Source organism: Pipistrellus kuhlii, unplaced genomic scaffold, assembly GCF_014108245.1.
Source record: "Pipistrellus kuhlii isolate mPipKuh1 unplaced genomic scaffold, mPipKuh1.p scaffold_m20_p_44, whole genome shotgun sequence".
In the NCBI taxonomy this organism is placed as follows: domain Eukaryota; kingdom Metazoa; phylum Chordata; class Mammalia; order Chiroptera; family Vespertilionidae; genus Pipistrellus; species Pipistrellus kuhlii.
In genome coordinates, this window is record NW_023425545.1 from 852,102 (window position 1) to 871,572 (window position 19,471).

Sequence of the window (19,471 nt, forward strand, 5' to 3'; positions counted from 1 at the left end):
ACAAGAAAATATCTGAAAACCAGAAGCAAAAGGAAAAGAAAACTCTCACATACGCAACAGGACCTTAGTCCAATTTCTGGGCTCCTCCGACCAGTGAGGGTCAAGTCTTCACTTTGTCCTCTCCCCTTCAAAGTTCCAGGTAAATGTATATTTGGAATGTACTTTATAAAGAGAGGCAGAGGACTGGACCAATCAATAAGAGAGAAACACATCAGACCCATTCCGACTCAGGATGGTTTACATCTTATGGCTCCTGTGAGCAGCGTGACTATTTAAAAAACTATATATTTTATTGATTTTTTACAGAGAGGAAGGGAGAGTGATAGTTAGAAACATCGACCAACTGCCTCCTGCACGCCTCCTACTGGGGATGTGCCTGCAACCAAGGTACATGCCCTTGACCGGAATCAAACCTGGGACCCTTCAGTCTGCAGGTCAACGCTCTACCCACTGAGCCAAACCGGTTAGGGCGGGCAACATGACTTAAGTCATAACATTCGCAGTGATAAATACTGAAAGAGAAAAAGGGTTCCGTACCACAACCTCTTTCAAGACTACAAAACACACTGTCTTTCTCCCGCTCTCCTCATCCTCCAAGACAGAAAGCCTGGGAATGGACTTCCCTTCCCTTTCTCCGGCTTGTGCTTTGAGGACCGGCCGCCCTGAAGCTCAGATCTCAGGCGCTGGACAGGCATTCAGAACACCCCGGAACCAGAGGCGGAGCCCTCTCCGGGATTAGGATACAAAGCATTTTCTTAAACCGCTAACAAATCAAAATGCACCAAATCCTCTTTCCCTCTCTTTACTCTCCTTTATTTACATAATCGAAGCAATATGCTAATTAGAAGCGGGACAGGGCAATGCAAATTCGAGACACACAGACCTGGCAAGGGCCTTGTCCACGGAAACAAACTTATTTCACATCCAGATCAAACACAAAACTTTGCAAGTAGCCAGGCTTCTGGGAACAATTTAACCAAGAATTATTCCTAATGAGGAGAACTCGGACATGTGTGGATAAGATGTATAAAACAAAGAAAGAACCAAACTGCCTTATCACCCGCTAGTGGCAATGAAATCATGAGGAAAACACCTCACTGCTCTAATCCTCCGCCCCATAAAATCCACATCGACTGAAGCAGAAGCAATCTCCAGATGTAGAGGCGTTAACCCTCTCAAGAACTTCCAACACTTCAAGCATCAGACACCAACACAACGGGGCTCTTTGCCACATTTTCAACCCCGTCTTTCCACACTGCTCAGCCCCGTTAAAACGGGCATACAGAGCAAAGTGAGTAAACGAGTCCTGGGACCAGTGTACGGGAAATGACCTATGAGAGGAGGGGCGGATTCTAGTTAACATTTGACAATTTGAAAATAAAATCCCGAGTGTTCAGCAGCAGAGGGACCCCGGGGGCCGGGCGTCGGCTGGTCAGTGCAGCCCCGAGGCGGGCTACCCACGGGCCCTCGTCTGTGGACTAACCGTGGCCCAGCTCCGTCTGGGCGTAGGTGCCAATTATCTGGAGTCCTTTGGCGGAAAGCAGCCATTTCTCTTTCTGAGCAGCGGTGCCCTGATTCAGCAAGGTGGGGACAAACATGGAGAAATTGAGGCCCACGGGTTCCACAAAATTGACCATATGTAGTCTACAGGAGAGAAAAGAAACGCACCTCAGCCTTTCTGGAAACCGCCGCCGCCGCCCAGCCCGCCTGCCGGCCCCGGAGGCAGCCAGAGCCCGCAGCCCCTTCCTGTGAGGCTGAGGGCAAACTGCCGCTCACCACCCACGGCCCCCGGCAGAACCCAGTGGTGTCTTTTCTGTCCCCTCTCATTGCAGATCAGATTCCGCTTTAATTCTACACTTAATCCAGGGAGCCAATCTAGCATCGTTTTAGCCTAAAAACATCTTGTTTTTTATTTTGTTGGTTTGATTGGTTGAATTTTTTTGGTGTGTCTTTATTTTTGCTTTATTTCAGGTTTTACTTATATGAAAAATCAAAAGAAGCCCATACAACACTTATTTGTAGATCTGTTAACAAAAAGTCTTAAAGAATGTAGCAAGGAGACTTGGCTTGAGGTGGCGATCACACAATACAATGTGCAGATGGTGTTATAACTCCACACACCTGACACCTAAGCCAGTGTAATCTTATTAACCAAGGTCACCCCATAAAATTCAATTAAAAAAAACACACACACACTAAAAAAAAGTGTAAGTCAGGGAAGTGAACACCAACGGGATATTTGATGCGTTAATTAATTTCTGGTAATGTTTTCTGCATGCCAACTATTGTGACTATGTTAAAGAGAGAATTCTCTGAGAGATGCATAGTGACACTGCAGATGAGAGAAGGATGTAAACCACCTTCCCTAGATAACGGAGCAACACCGGGCTGGGAAGTAGCTCTATGTTCGGGGCGGGGCTGGCTAAGGCCTTCAGTTCACAGATGGTCTAGAAGGTACTGGGAGCCTGTTCAAACTATGGCCAGTGGTCTCTGAAAATTACTCTGGACTCAAGGAATCCTCGCCATAATACAATTCAGTCTCCCACTGTTTTCTCAGAGAACAGAAGCTGTGAAATAATCAGAATACAAACTACACAGCCAGCCTTGGCTACAGTGCATGATGGGTGTTATAGGGGCCGAGTTTGTCCATCTGTCTGTCTAAGAAGCTGAAGTTCAAAATAAACAGCTGATGCTCATGACTTCTCAAGGGCTGGAGAGGAGGGGTGTCCCGCCAGGGTCCCATCTGTACGGGCAGAGCGTGAATGGGACAGGAGGGTAGCTGCCCTTTTCACTTCTGCAGAGGCCCGGAATCACCCCACCATCTTTCGGGGGAAGATCACCCTCCAGAGATGCTGGGACAGACACACACCCAGTAACACCCGGACTAGCCATCACCCACGGTCTCTGGTTTTTATATCGAGACTGTGGAGAGAGGGGACGGGAGTGTGAACAGAAGAGGGGACTGCACTTCACTGCAGGAAGTAACACACCTCACACCTCACCGACACAGGAGCCAAAGTCAATACGCAGCTGAGTGTGGAAGTCATTGTCAAACGCAGGGCGAGACTCAGAGCACTCCCTAACGAGTGTCTTACCAAACGAGGAAATGAGATTTCTGAGAAATACAAGCAGTCACTCAGGTGCTAGAAATGGTGCCAAAAAAAACAAAAATGACACTCCCATTTTCAAGAGGGAACTGAGGTTGTGGGTTTATAAAATGACAATGGCACACACAAAATTCTAGGGAACTGAGAAGGGAAAACGTGACTCAAAATAAAGACTGCATGATATTTATGTTCTTAATAACATACTGAGCTGTGTGGGGTTTTTTTGTTTTGTTTTGTTCTGTTTTTGGAGGCCCCTTGAAAATCAACTTAATGCTCAACTGACGTGGCTCAGTGGTTGAGTGTCAACCTATGAACCAGGAGGTCAGTGGTTCGATTCCCAGTCAGGGCACAGGCCTGGGTTGCAGGCTTGGTCCCCAGGAAGCAGCTGATCAATGATTCTCTCTCATCATTGATGTTTCTCTCTCTCCCTCTCCCTTCCTCTCTGAAATCAATTTTTAAAAAAAGTTTAAAAAGAGGAAGAAAATCAACTTAAGAACAAAAATCTGAGTACTTGTTTTTTTAATCCTCACCCAGGGATATTTTTCCTATTGATTTATTTATTTGTTTTTAGAGAGAGAATGGAGGGGAAGTAGGGGTGTGGGAGAGAAAGAGAAACATTGATGCGAGAGACACATCGACTGGTTGCCAGGATCAAATCTGCAACCGAAGTATGTGCTCTTGACTAGGAATCGAACCTAGGACCCTTCAGTCCAAAGGCTGACAGCTCTAACCACTGAGAAAAACAGTTAGGGCTGAGCACTTGTTTTCAAGTTATGTCCATCTCTCCTGAAGATGCTCCAGGGAACCGGCTTTGAAAGCCTAAGGGCCCCGCCAGGTAGCTCAGTGGGTTAGAGCTGGGTCAGAGCGGCCCTGCCCCGTCAGGTGAGGTTCCACCCCTGGTCAGGGGACAGACAGCGACCAATGAGACATAAACAAGTGCAGCAACGAATCGATGTTCCTCTCTCTCAAAACCCATAAAAAAGAAATAAAAACCTAGAAAAGAAAACAAAATTCATGGCTGATTCTCATTAGAATTTTAAATTACTCTTAAGAAGGTTTCGTTTTTTCATAGCAAATAGTCTAGTTAACAGACAAAATTACAGGAGAGGAGATTAGAAAAACAGCTTTTATATCCCCCCAACAGCAAGGTCTTAGTTCCCCAAAGACTGAAGAATTCTGTTGTTGCTCAAGTTGAGAAATTTCGAAGTTGTTTTACTAATATTCAGTCACCTTCAAAAGGGGGTTATATTTTGATAGAAGTGGATGTAAAAGACCAGTATACGCCCAAAATCCCCAGAGAGAGAAATATTCTAGTTTTCCATCAATGCTAGCACACCCCACTCCAATGGTAGCATTTAAGAAATCTGATGGACTTCACAATTGAAGCTGTCGGAGTTACCCGTCTCAGTTATGTAAGACATGGGTATCAGTTACATTCAAAGGAGGCTTAAGACTTGGCACTCAATACTTGCCAAGATTACTTTTCAATCCCCTTCGCTAACATATTGATCTCCCTGTCTTATCCTCCGGATATTGGAAGAATGTCAAAGGGCATGTTAAAGTTTGTCCTTTAATCCCCAAATAGCAAGGTCTACGTCATGAAAAATAATACCAAACTGCGCCCTAACTGGTTTGGCTCAGTGGATAGAGTGTCGGCCTGCGGACTGAAGGGTCCCAGGTTCGATTCTGGTCAAGGGCATGTATCTTGGTTGCAGGCACATTCCCAGTGGGGAGTGTGCAGGAGGCAGCTGATTAATGTTTCTCTCTCATCGATGTTTCTAACTCTCTATCCCTCTCCCTTTCCCTCTGTAAAAAACCAAGAAAATATATTTTAAAAAATAATAATAGCCGGGACCAGTGTGGCTCAGTGGATAGAGCATCGGCCTGCGAACTGAAAGGTCCTGGGTTCGATTCCAGTCAAGGGCATAATAATAACATCAAACTGCCTGCTGTCCACTAATCTTTAACCCACATGAAGGACTTTGTCCTATTTCCTCATGACTTCACTTGATTACCATCACAGATGATGAAATCGTCTAACCAACTCCTAACTACATTGCATCAACCATTTAAAAGCAAAACAAAATAAACCTCTCTTTATGTGTTATCTTAAGGAATAATAAAAACCTTAAAAATATTACCCACGTTGGGTAATTCAGAAACATGGTCTTCCAGGGAGTTGCTCTACCTCAGTGGTTTTCAGCAGGTATGTGGCAAGACGCGCACTGGTGTGTCACAAGAGTTTTTAAAACATGCGATACCAGCTCTGGTCAGGTAGCACAGCTGGTTAGAGCAGTGTCCTGACATGCCAAGATCTGGGGTTTGATCTCCAGTCGGGGCACATATAAAACTCACCAATAAATGCATAAATAAGTGGGACAAATCAATGTTTCTCTCCCTCCCCCTAAAATCAATTAAAAAAATTAAAGGAAAATTTAAGAGTCTCTAAAAAAACAATAACAACAACATATAACATCTGCCAAAACTGGTTTGGCTCAGTGATAGAGCGTCGGTCTGCGGACTGAAAGGTCCCAGATTCGATTCCGGTCAAGGGCATGTACACTGGTTGCAGGCACATCCCCAGTACGGGGTGTGCAAGAGGCAGCTGGTCAATGTTTCTCTCTCATCGACATTTCTAGCTCTCTCTCTCTCTCCCTTCCTCCTCTCTGTAAAATATCAATAAAATATATTTAAAAAAACAACAACAAACAAACATATAATATCTGACCATTTAGTCAGGGGCACTGACCTTTTTTAACTTGCCAAATAAAAAAAATGACAACAGCCAACACAAGTCATCTGGCGTAAATGAATCAAAAATTATACCTTTTCTTTTTGTCAGATTAGCAAAAAATATAACGTTTTTTTGGTGTGCCACAGGATTTTAATAACGAGTTAATGTGTGACATGAGAGGAAAAGGGTTGAAAATCACTGCTCCACCTCAGTATCTCCCCAGCTACTAACTTTAAAAATAAAAAAGAGCATTTGGAAGTAAGTACTCTTAATTTGGGCTAACAAAGGAAATTGTATTTTTATAACAGAAACGGAAAGAAATTTTGAGGGTAGTGCTAAGGGCCACAGTAAATTATTTTATGTCGACAAAAATAGTGAGGTTAATAAATTAGATACCAGCCTGGTCAGCGAGGCTCAGTGGTTGAGTATCAACCTATGAACCAGGGAGGTCGTGGTTCGATTCCAGGTCAGGGCACATACCCTAGTTGCAGGCTTGATCCCCAGTGGTGGGGAAGGAGGTATGCAGGAGGCAGCCGATCAATAAGTCTCTCTCATCATTGATGTTTCTATCTCTCCCTTCGACTCTTAAAAAATAAAAATTAGAAAAAAATTAGATTCCAAATGAACTACAGGCAGTATTATGGGAGAAATGACTATCTATATATATAAAAGGCTAATAAAGTGTCCCCTTGGGAGTTGGACCAGGAGTTTGATCACTCTCTATGACATGCGCTGACCACCAGGGGGCGGTGTGGGATGAAGGAAGGCCCCCCCCCAGCTAGCAGCCAGAAGGTGCTGATTGGCCCTAATCGCAGGCCAGACCTAGGTACTCTACCTGCATGCATTTCGTGCACCAGGCCTCTAGATACCATATAAAGGCAAAACTTGTAACATGTTTCATTTTTTTTTGGCTTTTGAATATACGCTACTCATCATATTTCATCTTTATTGATGAAAATAGTGAAGTTCTTCTAAAATATAGAAACCTAAAAGAGGAAATGCCCAGGAGGAAATGAGAAGTGGAAGGGGTGCTACAGGCCAAAGGGAATCTTGTATTAATTAGATCATGTAATTATAGACTGTTTGCTTAAAGGCAAAGACAAAGAGCATTTTTTTCCAATTAAAAATTAAAAACAAAAAACAAACACATACACACACAAAAACAAAACAAAACAAAACACGGATTGTCTTTTTTTTCCAATTAAAAAAACAAACAAACACGGAAAAAAGGAAGGTAATCTGCTCAGCACTGGACCTCGGAGGCCTCATATGCACCAGAGAACCAGTTAACACTGCCACCAGACTCAACAATGCTGGGTTCTTAGGGTGCTTTCTATTCATTCTGAAGTTGGACTGAAGTTCTTCATCCATCCCCCGTTATCCATTATTTAAAACTCAAGATCTACACTACCATAGAAAAACACAATGTCATTGCTATGAAATATTTACTGATGTTTGGTCTGGCTACGGAAAATTCCCTCAGAATCCAGCACCTACAGGGAGCAAGCCTCCTTCCCACAGGGCCGAGGCATTTTGAATGGGAATCACTCAAACGGAGCCTCTGGGCGGCAAGAATCTGTGCGATTCTTGAGAATGAAAACTGCAGGGTCATCAATGCCTTATCAGCATTCCACAATGTCATTCTTTCCAAAGGCTTCGGTACAAAGGTCAGCATTCCCTTCCACACACACAGCTCTGCAGGGGCGTGCAAACAGGCCCGTCGGGTCTTCCAGCGCCAAGGCCGGATGAGCAAGCACCCACGGACCGCGGATTTAAAGTCTGGGTTTTGGTCACCAGCGAACACGGGATCTGCGCTAAGGCATACCTACTTTTTAAACCACATGATTTCATCAGGGTCTGAGATGCCAAACTCCCTGATCTTCTTCACCAAGGTGGCACTCTTCCTCACAGCCACCTCGTAGCGCTGGCTGCGCGTGAGGAAGTTCAAGTCCTCGTGCTTGAAGTCTGGGTCGTTGAGAATCAGGTTCTCTGGAAGGAAGTAAAGGGCATCAAGACGAAGACAGACATTCTGGGCTCCGTTACACCGCCCTGAATCACAGCTGGGCTCAGAGTCCCGGCCCCGGTCCCCTCTGCGGATGGGCGATCCCTCCACCTCCCAACCCCCCCCCCCCCCCCGCCACAGGCCGCCCCAGAAATGGGGGTCCCGGCTCCCCTAAAGCTGGGCCAGAGCCTATGTCCTAAGGAGCACCCCCAGACGGTATCGAGGGAGGCCAGGCCCGCAGCCCTCACCGATCTCTCGGCGTCGCCGGGTGTTCTCCGGGCTGCCGTCCAGGATGTGCGTGAGCAGCTCGGGGTTGAAGCTGGCGGAGGCCCGCTCCCGGCGCAGGTCCTGGTTCATGGTGACAGCCATCGGAAGCAGCGGAGGCCGAGGCGGCGTCGACTAAGGTTGTCAGACTGTCCGGCGCGGGCCGTGCCCAGGAGCTGCCCCGGGACCGCGCAAGGCCCCGCCCCCGGCCCGCCCCGGCCCGCCCCTCCGCTTCCCGCGGCTGCCGGGCGTGCGAGCGGCCTTAGCCGAGGCGGCGGCGGCGCCGGAGGGGCTCCTTCACTCAGGCCGGCCCCCGGGAAGGCGAATCCCCACCTCTCGGCCCGGGGACCCCCTGACCCGACCCCCCCAGACCCGGGGAAGACACCCCGGAAGCTGCTCAAGCAATTGTCCGGAGGGAGGGGGACGTGCGGCGCGCTCAGTACCGCCCCTGGCCGCGCGATCACGCGGGGCGGAAACAGGAAGCAAAAGACGGCCCGGACGCCCAAACAGGTTGGCTGGAGGCTTGGGAAGGGGCGGGACAACGAGGTAAAGGCGGATTGCGCCTGCGCCTTGGGACTTGGCCGCCCTGCCGGCTTCCGGGTCCACGCGCAGAGGCCTCCCGGGGAAAGAGCCGGGAAGGAGACTCAAGGTCCCGGGGGTGGGGAAGCTGTGGGCTTCGCGCAGTTGCTAAGGGAGGTCGCAGGGCTCCCCTGAGGCCGCCCAGATTGGGTCGGAAAAGGACGGGGACAGAAGTAGCGCCGGGGAGAGGCTCTGGTTGTCCTTTAAGATCGCGGCATCTTGGCTGCCAGGGGCGCAGGCGCTGGGAACTGGGTTTGGGCTGGTGAGCTCGGGCTTGGAATGAGACCGAGCTAGCCCTGCACTTAGAGATCTTGGAATCCACCTGATTGTTTTCACAATTACCATCGTCGTCATGCAGGTTGTAAATGCACACGTTTTTTAAAGACCTAGAACAGGAGGGTTTGGAACGAAAAGCAAAGGTCAGTCTCAGAAGCAGCCACTTTTCATCAGTTGTGCTCTTAGTTCTGGTTCCTAAAAAGCTAATAGGCAAAACACTTAGATGCTGTTTATGCGTTCGTTTTCGTTAGCCTTTGGCTTAATGCCATGATAATGAAGATATAAAGCACACTACACCATCCCCTTTATATCTCCCTAATTTACCTTTATAATGTCATCAACATCCTTAATCCTGTTTTTAAAAATGTAAGAAATGGCCAAACCTGTAGAGAATTTTTATGAGTCTATTGAAGCCAAATTGATGCCATTTTGGGGGAAGCAAGGTCTCAAATGCTCCGGAGAATAACAGTTTTGCAGCTTTTATGTATTTGGAATGAAAGGAGAAGATGTAAGGAAGATTACATGGAAGTGGGGGGGAAAGCAAGGGGAGATTGGAATACAGGACCGTTATCAACGTTATGTGCTCTCTTGAGGGTGACTTTGCTTATTTCAAAGCTGAGTTAACTTAGCTGCACAGGGACAGAGGACAGGGCTGGCTTAAAACCTTCTACTACAGAAGTTACAGGCGTGGGAAGTCATTGCCCACCATGATGACCTGCCCATTTAGGGATTTATGATCAGATCACCCTGTGAAGTTAACTTTCCTTAGAACCTTTTTTTTTTTTTTTTTCTGTCCACAAAACTAAATTTAATTCTCTGTTCCTTCCAGCACTGTGAATAGAGTACGATGAGTGAATCATTCACCTCCAACACAAAGTGTGAGGAAGTACCAAAAAATTAAGAGGAACGGTGTTTTAATAGGACATTTTTAAAAATCAAAATTAATGCAAGAAAATCCACAATGAACAAAATAGCAGAATTTTACATAAACACAGCTTCATGACTACTGATCGTTTTGTCTCAAGCGCTGGTATTTTGGGGGAAGGCACTATTTCTGATGTTGTTTTTAATGTTTAATGTTCCCAGGCATTAAAATATTTATCTTGGCTGTTATCCTCTTGGCAAAAACTGGCTCAGCAGATCACTAACACAACAAAGCCACGTTTATTGCTTCCTCGGGCAAGGAGTGTGCTCCTGGGCAAAACCTGGGCAGTGTCTCCGAGAGGAGGAGGTAAGGCCGGGGCTTTCTGAGAACTGAAAGTTTGGTTTAAGGCCAGTTTTGAGTCTTGATTAGGATTGGAGAAGCCCATAGAAGTGTGTGCCCCCAGAGAATGGGCGTACAACAGTCCGAACTTGGGGGAAACAGTAAGGGGAGGGAATTCAAAGCGTTGTAGTGTTCCCACATCTGACAAAGGACGCCTCTAGAAGTCAAATTATGGAGTCATTTATGAAAGGCTGGCGGCATACGAGGGGCTAAAGCTCAAATCTCGCAGCCCCGAACAGCTTGCCACATCCGGCTTATATGGGCAGACTATCGCAAAGGTGTCGACTACATCTCTGGGTCTGGGATGAGGAACCTGTTTCGTGAAAAGCTTTTACAGAAGCGAAATTGAGCAAATTAGTTACCTAAAGTATCTACGCATCACTGAATCAGCAGAAACACATTCTCTGGGATCACTGGGGCAATTCAGAATAACTGTGCTGTCCAGATTCTGGGACCACTGAGTCAACAGGAATGCATTGTCTGTAGCTGCTGAAGCGATTTAGGATAATTTGTGCTCTTCTGATTCCAGGACCACTGAGTCAACCGAAACTCAGTTATCTGTAGCTTCTGAGACAATTTAGGATAATTGGGTCCCAGAAGAATGTGCTTGGATAACCAGTGAGATCACAATCAATGGGACATTCAAACCATCATCCATGGAGTATTGGGACAGCATACATACGTTCAGAAAATCAAAATAACGTTCTATTGTTTTAGCAAACAAGTACAGAACCCAAACAGCAGTTTCTACCTGAGGTGATTGCTTCCACACTTCAAAGGAATCTCAGCGGGCAAACTGGCTGTTGATACTCAAACCATTTGCCGGGCCTGGGCGGTGGAGGAAGAGCAAAGAAATGCCAGTGAGGACAGCAGAGCATAGTCACTTTCATGTAGGCAGTCAGGCGTGGTTGGGTTCTCTGTATCCCAGCTCAGTGCGGGGGTAGATGGTTTTGGAGTTCACTCTCTTCTGCATCCATTCAATGAATATTGAGCCCTAACCGGTGTGGCTCAGTGGATAGAGCGTCAGTCTGCCCTCCCCATCCCCCACCACACACACACACACACACACACACACACGCTTCCCACACACCTTGCCCTGTGCCCTCTTCCATGAACCTGTTGCCGAGTTATCTCCTTTCATAACAAACATCCACAGGCAAGGTTCTTGTCTTCAAGAAACAAAGCCAAAGCCGATAAAAGTTCTGATGAACTTGATTACAGGCCTTCCTTCTCCGACTTTCAGCCCGACCCCACAAATCTTGGCAATTACTTCAGGAGAGATGGAAGAAGTGGTCAGATGGGTTCACCAGACTTACCAGTCCTAAAAAAATATGATTTCTCTTGTTCCTGCCAGGGATTTTTTCTCTCCCAGAAATGTCTTGGGAACGAAAAGGGCCGGGCACCCCTGCTCAGACTCCTAGGGGGCTTAGTTGAAATCCAGCTGAGGGGAAGAGAAGCCCATCCTGATAGATCTTGGAAACGCTATGGAAAGTGTGATATGTGGCTGGTGATGTATGCAGCCAGCTGTGCTTGTCTTAGTAAATGCATAGCAATTTCTGTTTGAAAAGGAAAAGCTGAGATTAAGTGTGTAAGTGTGTGCCCCCAAAGAATCAATTCTGCCGTGTGCTGCCTTTAAAACTAAAATAAACGTGATGGCGTTGTGACTGGCAGCTTAGCCTACAATAGACATGGCTGTGAGAGGAGAAAAGTGACCTGGTCTCCTCGGTCCAGGTGTCGTGTGTGTTTTCATACTGTGATTGGCAGATGTCAGATTGCCTCCTGCCCCTTGACAGACCCCATCCAGCCCAGTCCGGGAAGAAGGAAGGGAATGGGTTGCACAGGGGTTGGAGTAGGAACAAGATTTCTCCATGTAGAGCTTTTGTACGTTTTTTGTATGTTGTTTTTTCCAAAATAAGTGAATGTGTAACCTATCAAAAAGATTTATTTTATTTTAACCACCATGCGCTGGTTGTGGCTCTCAGGCATCCGTTAATCCCGCCTTGTGCTATGCTTGGTTTGTCAGGAATCTTCAAAAACCCACCCCCGCGCCTCGGTGACAGGCGCCATGAATCTGCCGAAGCCGGGGACCTACTACTTCCCCTGGGAGCTCAGCCAGGCTCCCGACGGGGTCGCCCTGCGGACGTTTGGCAGGTGAGAGGCTGGTTTTTCCACAAGGTGGGGGGATGTTTAAGTGGCTGCCTCCCCCAAAAACACACAATTAAAATAGTCATCATTCTGTCTGATTAAAAATGATTAAAAACTTAATATGCATTCATTGTAAAAAAAAAAATGTAGACAATTTATAAAAGTGTGAAGAAAGCAATCAAGCATCACCTGTGATCCTACTGTCTGAACAACCACTGCTCATGTTTTTGTGTTTACACACTTTTTCATGTGTGTGCGTGCGTGTATGTATGTATATGTGGGTGGGTGTGTATATACACTATATTTACATGTGTACACACATGTATACTACGAGTCAGTTATTTTATTGCCATGTAACCAATTACCCCCAAATTTAGTGGCTTAAAAGGAGAGTGAAAGCTTATGATCTCTGTCCTGGCCCATGTGGCTCAAGCAGCATTTCATGTACCAAAGGGTCTCAGGCAGCCACCCAGGTTTCGGGTTCAATCTCTGGTCGGGGCACATAAGGAAGGGAACCGACTCATGGATGTATCTCTCTCTCTCTCTCTCATTGATGTTTCTCTTTCTCTCTCCCTCTCCCTTCTTTCTCTTAAAGAAAACACCACAGCCTGGCCAGTTTGGCTCAGTGGATAGAGCATAGGCCTGCGGACCAAAGGGTCCGGGTTCGATTCTGGTCAGGGGAACTTACCTGAGTGGCAGGCTCCTCCCTGGACGAGGCCCTGGTCAGGACTCATGCGGGAGGCAACCAGTCCATGTGTTTCTCTCACATCGATGTTTCTCTCTGTCTTCTCCTTCTCTCAAAACAAAAACAAAAAGGAACAAAACAACACACCACAATCATACAAAACAAAAGCTTATGTTTTATAGTTTCGGTGGGTCAGGAACTTGGGAGTAGCTGGGCCAACACCTGAAGGCTGGATGGGACCTGGAGGATCTGCTTCCCGGTGACTGGGTCACACGTTTGGCGATAAGACTCAGGGAACATTGGGGTGATAGACATGTACTAAACCTTGACTGGGTTGGTGGTGACACCAGTGTGTGTTTTTGTCAAGACTCGTTGGACAAGTGTTTTTTGATGCAGGTAATTTATACCTCAACAGTTTTGTTGCTGCCATTTTTATTTTGTCTGATCAAAGTACGGCTGGCCGTTTTCCCTCCCAAAACCTGTTCAGCTCCAAGCTCTGTGGCGGTTGTGTCCGAGGAGAGAAACGATCGCACTTTCCCCGCCTTCCAGGTTGAGCCTCTACGACGTGACCGAGTCCCGAGCGACGCTGACAGCTCAGCAGGGCTCGGAGCAGCACCAGGTCCTGGTGTGCACCAAGCTGGTGGAGCCGTTCCAGGCCCAGGCGGGCTCCCTCTACCTGGTCCTCGGGGAGCTGGAGCAGCAGGAGGGTAAGCGGCCTCATGCACGCCTTTGCACTTGGGGTCCTGAGCGGTGACTCGGTTGGCACTGGGCCTGGTTTCTGACCCAGCAGTGTCCCTCATGGGGGATAACACTCCCAAATCACCCCACAGTGCAAGGGCTCATGGGAAACGTGATTGGGCGCAGAGCCGATCTGCCGCAGGGCACTGAGTGGAGAGATACCATTCATTTCGGAAGGCCGTGTGCTTAACTCTTCCGAATCTGCCCACCAGCCCTTCTCCTGAGTCCTCTTATTGCCAAGTTCATAGGTGAGAAAACCAGGGCTCAGAGAGGGTGGGGCTAGACTAACCATCCCAAAGTCAGGGTAAGAGAAATAGGACAGCCCTAGCTGGTGTGGCTCAGTGGATAGAGTGTCAGCCTGTGGACTGAAGGGTCCTGGGTTCGATTCTGGTCAAGGGCACAGTCCTGGGTTGTGGGTTTGATCCCCAGTAAGGGGTGCGCAGGAGGCAGCCGATCAATGATTCTCTCTTATCATTGATGTTCCTCTCTCTTCCTCTTTTTTTCTCTCCCTCCCTCCTTCCCTCCCCCTCTCCCTTTCTCTCTGAAATCAATAAAAAATATTTTTTTTTTTTAAAAGAGAGAAGTAGGACACGGGCGGAATAGAAGCAGCCGGAAAGGGCCTTGGCTTCCAGAGGTGAAGGTTGCTCTTTAAAGCTCAGGCGCTCCATCCTCTGCCGCCCATGTGGCTGCCCCAGGGCCATTTTCCTTCACATGTTGGATGCCATACGATGGTGGGCCTGGTTATTTTGGCTTCACATTATATCACAAGTCTTCACATATTCCTGGGTATAGTGTTTAATGGCCATATATTTTATAGATTAGAAGTGTGACCTAAATTCGCATGACCATTGGACATTCATGTTGTTTTAATTCTTTGCTCTTATAAGTACACTGTACACCGGTTATTGGTTAGACCAAGTCGGGTACATTTGCTCGGTAGAATATAATGCAGGCATCTACGGTGATGTAGCCCTGGTGTGTTTTAGAGCAAGCATAGGACATGGTCTCATTTGACCCACAAATACCTCAGTACGTCTCTCTCCCACCACCAGTCACACCCAACAAAAACAATAGCCATTCTCCATATACGTAATCTCATACCGCATCCATGTTCACGTGTCGTGTGTGGGGCCCCCCCCCCCCCCGAAGTTCATGCAGTGCGCTCGGATCACACACACACACACACACCCCCAAGTATCTGTTATCTCTACAGCTCTGTCCTCTGCTTTCCTTTCTTTTTGTGAAAATAATGCCGCTTCCTGGAGAACCAGCCTCTGGTGTGGAATCGGGAGCCTGGGCCTGGCTGGCTGTTTGCTCCTGGTAGCCTTACTCACCTGTGGCCTCCTTCCCTTGCTGTCATCGGCCTTTCTCTGTTTGGATTGTACCTCAGGGAAACCACATGACTGTGAGGGAATGATCTTTGGGGCCAGCGCGGTGACTAACTGCAGGAGAAAGCACTGCCTCTCCGGAAGCCCCGGTGAGACAGTGAATCTGGCCCGAGCCTGCCTCCAGGTGCCAGTCTCCTCAGGTGAAAGCACCTGGGGAATGTGGTAGCGCAGGGGCCAGGCCGCACCTGGGCCTGCCGTCCATCCGCCATTAACGAGGCAGAGCGAGCAATCGATTGCTCAGAAGGCACACAGCCCCCCTCCGAAGTGCCCACAGGGAGGAGCTGAGCCCGGACTGTCGGCCCTCACTCGACAGCAGTCTTCCCAGCCTGTCGCTAGTTTACTGAGTTACAACCTGTGTTTTTCTTCCCTTGTTTTTAAAGAATTTAAATGAAATATATATATGAGAGAGAAACATTGAATTGTTCCTCTTATGCATTCATTGGTTGATTTTTTTTAAAGTATTTTAAACATTTTTAATATATTTTATTGATTTTTTACGGAGAGGAAGGAAGAGAAATAGAGAGCTAGAAATGTCCAATGAGAGAGAAACATCGACCAGCTGCCTCTTGCACACCCCCCACTGGGGATGTGCCCACAACCAAGGTACATGCCTTTGACCGGAATCGAACCTGGGACCTTTCAGTCCGCAGACCAACGCTCTACCACTGAGCCAAGCCGGTTTCGGCTCATTGGTTGATTCTTGCATGTGCCCTGACCAGGGATTGAACCCACAACCTTGGTGTACCTGGATGATGTTCTGACCAGCTGAGCTGCCTGGCCAGGGCCTTTTTCTTAAATACCATTCCCCAAGTTCCCAAGTCATCTGCAGCTGAGGCAGGAAAGAAACCTGAGGAGGAGGAGGAGGAGGCAGAGGCAGAGGCAGAGTGCAGGCCGAGTGGCTGAGCATGGAAGCGGCCGCCCCACCCCCAGCTGGGCAGAGGGGGCGCGGCGTGGCTGACCCCGGCCAGGTCCGAAGTCCTGAGGGGACACAAAGGTCACCAGGCACCAGTCGTGCCCCGTGACCAGGTGGGCGGTTCTGAAGACAGACGAGAGGCTGCCAAAGTCACCTGTCCGACATGTTTACACCGAGAGCTTGCAGAGGCGATAGGACAGGTTTCGAAACTCACTGGCTGTGTCATCCTCGCTGGGCACCATCCAGAGGCCCGCGAGGCTTCCTGTCCCGTTCAGGCGCTAAGGGATTGGGCGCAGCCTCGCCCCGCTCAGCTCCAGGTCCCTAATAGAATCTGCCCTTCTGTCCGGTCCTCCAGCACCCGCCTGGCTCCTGGCTGGTTCCCGGGCCGTGTTCCCCACCCCCCCTCCCACAGGGAGGGCTGCTCAGCGCCCCCACCCCACGCCCTGCAGAGGCGGGCCCCATCCTGCTGGCTCCCCGGGTACCAGTTCTGCCTCCCTGTGACCTGACACCCACGGCTCCTCCCAGCCTGGCGCCACCTCTGCCACCTGAAACAGCTCGTCCCCCTCCGTATCTCCCGTCCGCCCCGGGACTGTGGACTCCTCCCTTCCTTCCATCTTCTCTCTCCAGCTCGCTCTCCTCCCACCGCACCTCACTCATTGCAGCTCCGTTCCTGGCAGACCTCCCGCCTGGTACAGCCCGCCTGGTACAACCCAGGCCTCCACCCTCTCCGTCCCACCTGCTGTGGACGGGCAAGTCACGCAGCCGGGGGTTCCCAGCACAATGATTTCGGGGTCCCTCCTCTCATGGGGCCCTCCACGCTGCCTACAGTCCTCCCACGTCCCCCTCAGTCCCTGCCCCTCAACCCACACGGCTGTGTCAGGCGGGCAGTGACGCAAGACACCAAGTCCATCACCTCCCCTGCCCTTTCGGCAAACCCCTCACCTCCTACGTCCCCGGAGTCACTGGGCCGCAGCAGCCGCCGTCCCGAGCACAGGTGTCCACACCGTCCGAGGCGCCTCCCCTCCGGGCTGGGCCACAAGGCGCCCGGCCGAGGCGCTGCCCTGCCCGTGGTCCCGGCCTGCCCTCCCAGCCAGCCTTCGCCTGCGCCCGCAGGTGCTTCCCGCCCGGCGCTCAGAGCCCCGCAGCCGCCTCCACGTTAAAGAAATGGTCCTAATTGGCAGTGATGCCGGGAGGGCCTGGGCGGCCGAGGGAGGCCTCAGCCCACCCGTCCTCGTCAGGGCCCGAGAAGGAACTCAAGGCAGGACAGAGGTTTAGCGAAGCCGTCAGCTTGGTGAAGCCACAGCGCCCACCGAGAAGGCAGCAGGCGGCCTCGGAGAACAGCCGTGCCTCTGGGGTCTGGGAGGAAGGCCTCTGTTAAGCGTGGGCAAGGGGCAGAGCGTGGCCCTCTGCTTCTGACAGTTGTGGGGCCACTGCCTGTGCCCCTGGGCCTTGTCCCTCCTTTCCAGACATCAATTCCTTCTTTTTTCTTCCTCTCAGTGACAGGAAATGGAGGAGGGGGAGGCGGTGGGACAGGTGGCAGTGGAGGTCGTGTCTGTAATGGTCCAGCCGAGAAGGGGAGGGCAGAGCTTGAAGCCTTTGTGCCCTGCTCTGACTTCCCTGCCTCAGTAATAATAATAATAACAACAACAACAACGTCACTGCCACCTGCCTAGCTGAGACCCTCTTTCCCTTCACAGTCCAACTTCCTGAAGGAAGGTCTGACCTCCATACGCCCCTCCTTCATCTCCTGCTCACACCTCAGTCCCTCCTCCTTGCTCTGAGAATCATTGATTGGCTGTCTCCTGAACGCCCCCTACTGGGGGCTCGAGCCCACAACCCGGGCAAGTGCCCTTGACTGGAATTGAACCCAGGACCCTTCAGTCCAAAGGCTGTCGCTCTATCCACTGAGCCAAACCAGGTAGGGCTAGGATCCTATTTTGAGATTTAACATTTTTATTTATTGATCTTACAGAGGAAGAGAGGGAGGGGAGAGAGAATTCGTTGTTCCACTTATCCATGCTCTCACTGGTGGATTCTTGTAAGCGCCGGGAGCCCTGACTGGGGATGGAACCCACCACCGTGGCCTATTGCGACGACACTTGTCAACTGAGCTAGCTGGCCAGGACCCTGTTGGGAGATTTTAACTGAATCAGACTGATTGTCCTTCTCTCCCCGTGTCGCCCCGAACATACGCAGCTGCTCTGGGAAGCGATGTAGGGCCACGTGTGTCACCAGAAAGGCCTAGGCCTGTCCAGAATTCAGGCAGGCGACCTGAATTCGTGTCCAAACAAGTTCACCCGGGCCCGGCACTCTGCCTTCTGCCCGGGCTGTGCCCAGTCAGTCAGGGGGCCTGGCGGGAGGAAGGCTAGCATAGATGTTGCCTAACCCAGAGCCTCTCTGAACCGCATCCAAGGAAGCAGGAGTGTTCTAGAACACTGAGCATGCTCACTGATCGGCGGGGAGCAGCGAGGCCTTGAGGGAAAGAAATGAGAGCGAAGGAGCAGGCCGCCCCAGAGGCCGCTGCTGCCGCCTGAGCAGTGATCAGCCTTCCTGCCGGGCCCCCAGGATCTGCCAGAAGCCCCTCCCCGCCCAGGGTGGGTGGCTCACCCCTGTAAGATCTCCCCTCTTTGGGTTTCCTGCATTCGGGGTGCTCGTTGCCCTGATTTCCAATGCCAGGCGGTGCCAGGATGCCCTCCCCGGGTGCAGATGGAACTGGGATGGCAGGAGACCCCTCCTCAGGACTAAGATGACCAGGGAGGGGCCGGGCAGGCGGCGGGAAGGGGGAGGCCGGGGCGGACCGCGGGCTGAGCGTGTGCCCCCGCAGGCCGCCCCGTGGTGCGGGCCCGCGTGCTGACGTGCGTGGAGGGGCTGCGCCCCGCGCTGCTGGAGCGGGCCGTCGGGGAGCAGAGGCTGTACCTGCGGAGCCGGGGCGGCCGCCCCTAGGACCGCGGCCCCGCGACCTCGCCGCCCGCCTCCAGGGCCGCGGCCGGAGCCGCAGCCACAGCCGCAGCCACTGCCGCCCAGAGGAGGGGGCGTCCCCGGAGCCCGCGCCGCCGCCTCGGAGTCACCGGCCTCGGAGCCGCCGCGCAGAAGCCGCGCACGTGGTGGGTGCGGCCGCCGGGAGGCGGGGGGGAGGGGGCGGCCGCCGGGGTGAGGGGTGAAGGGTGAGGGCTGAGGGGTGAGGGGTGAGGGGAGAGGGCTGAGGGCTGAGGGCTGAGGACTAAGGGGTGAGGGGAGAGGGGAGAGGGCTGAGGCCTGAGGGGTGAGGGGAGAGGGCTGAGGGGTGAGGGGTGAAGGGTGAGGGGAGAGGGCTGAGGGGAGAGGGCTGAGGCCTGAGGACTAAGGGGTGAGGGGTGAGGGGAGAGGGCTGAGGGGA

General features: G+C 50.7%; 2 protein-coding genes across 4 annotated transcripts in view; one reads left to right on the top strand and one right to left on the bottom strand.

Annotated features, from left to right (window-relative positions):
• Window positions 1-8,488, bottom strand: part of ACOX1 (acyl-CoA oxidase 1) — a 24,313-nt gene extending 15,825 nt beyond the window's left edge. The window contains exons 1-3 of one of the 3 annotated variants that reach the window (XM_036412464.2): window positions 8,092-8,488; window positions 7,671-7,830; window positions 1,484-1,644 (exon numbers count right to left, since the gene is read on the bottom strand). In XM_036412464.2, coding sequence (XP_036268357.1) covers window positions 1,484-1,644; window positions 7,671-7,830; window positions 8,092-8,212 — 442 coding nt within the window. In that variant the 5' untranslated portion in view covers window positions 8,213-8,488. Of the gene's footprint in view, window positions 1-1,483; window positions 1,645-7,670; window positions 7,831-8,091 lie in introns of those variants that run through there. The other 2 variants (XM_036412465.2, XM_036412466.2) reach the window with 2 other exon arrangements.
• TEN1 (TEN1 subunit of CST complex) lies at window positions 8,488-19,150 on the top strand. Its single transcript, XM_036412477.2, has 4 exons — window positions 8,488-8,617; window positions 12,250-12,377; window positions 13,606-13,763; window positions 18,920-19,150. Exons 2-4 carry the CDS (start codon window positions 12,292-12,294, stop codon window positions 19,036-19,038), a joined length of 363 nt encoding a protein of 120 aa, XP_036268370.1. The 5' UTR covers window positions 8,488-8,617; window positions 12,250-12,291; the 3' UTR covers window positions 19,039-19,150.
• The last annotated feature ends 321 nt before the right edge of the window (window positions 19,151-19,471 follow it).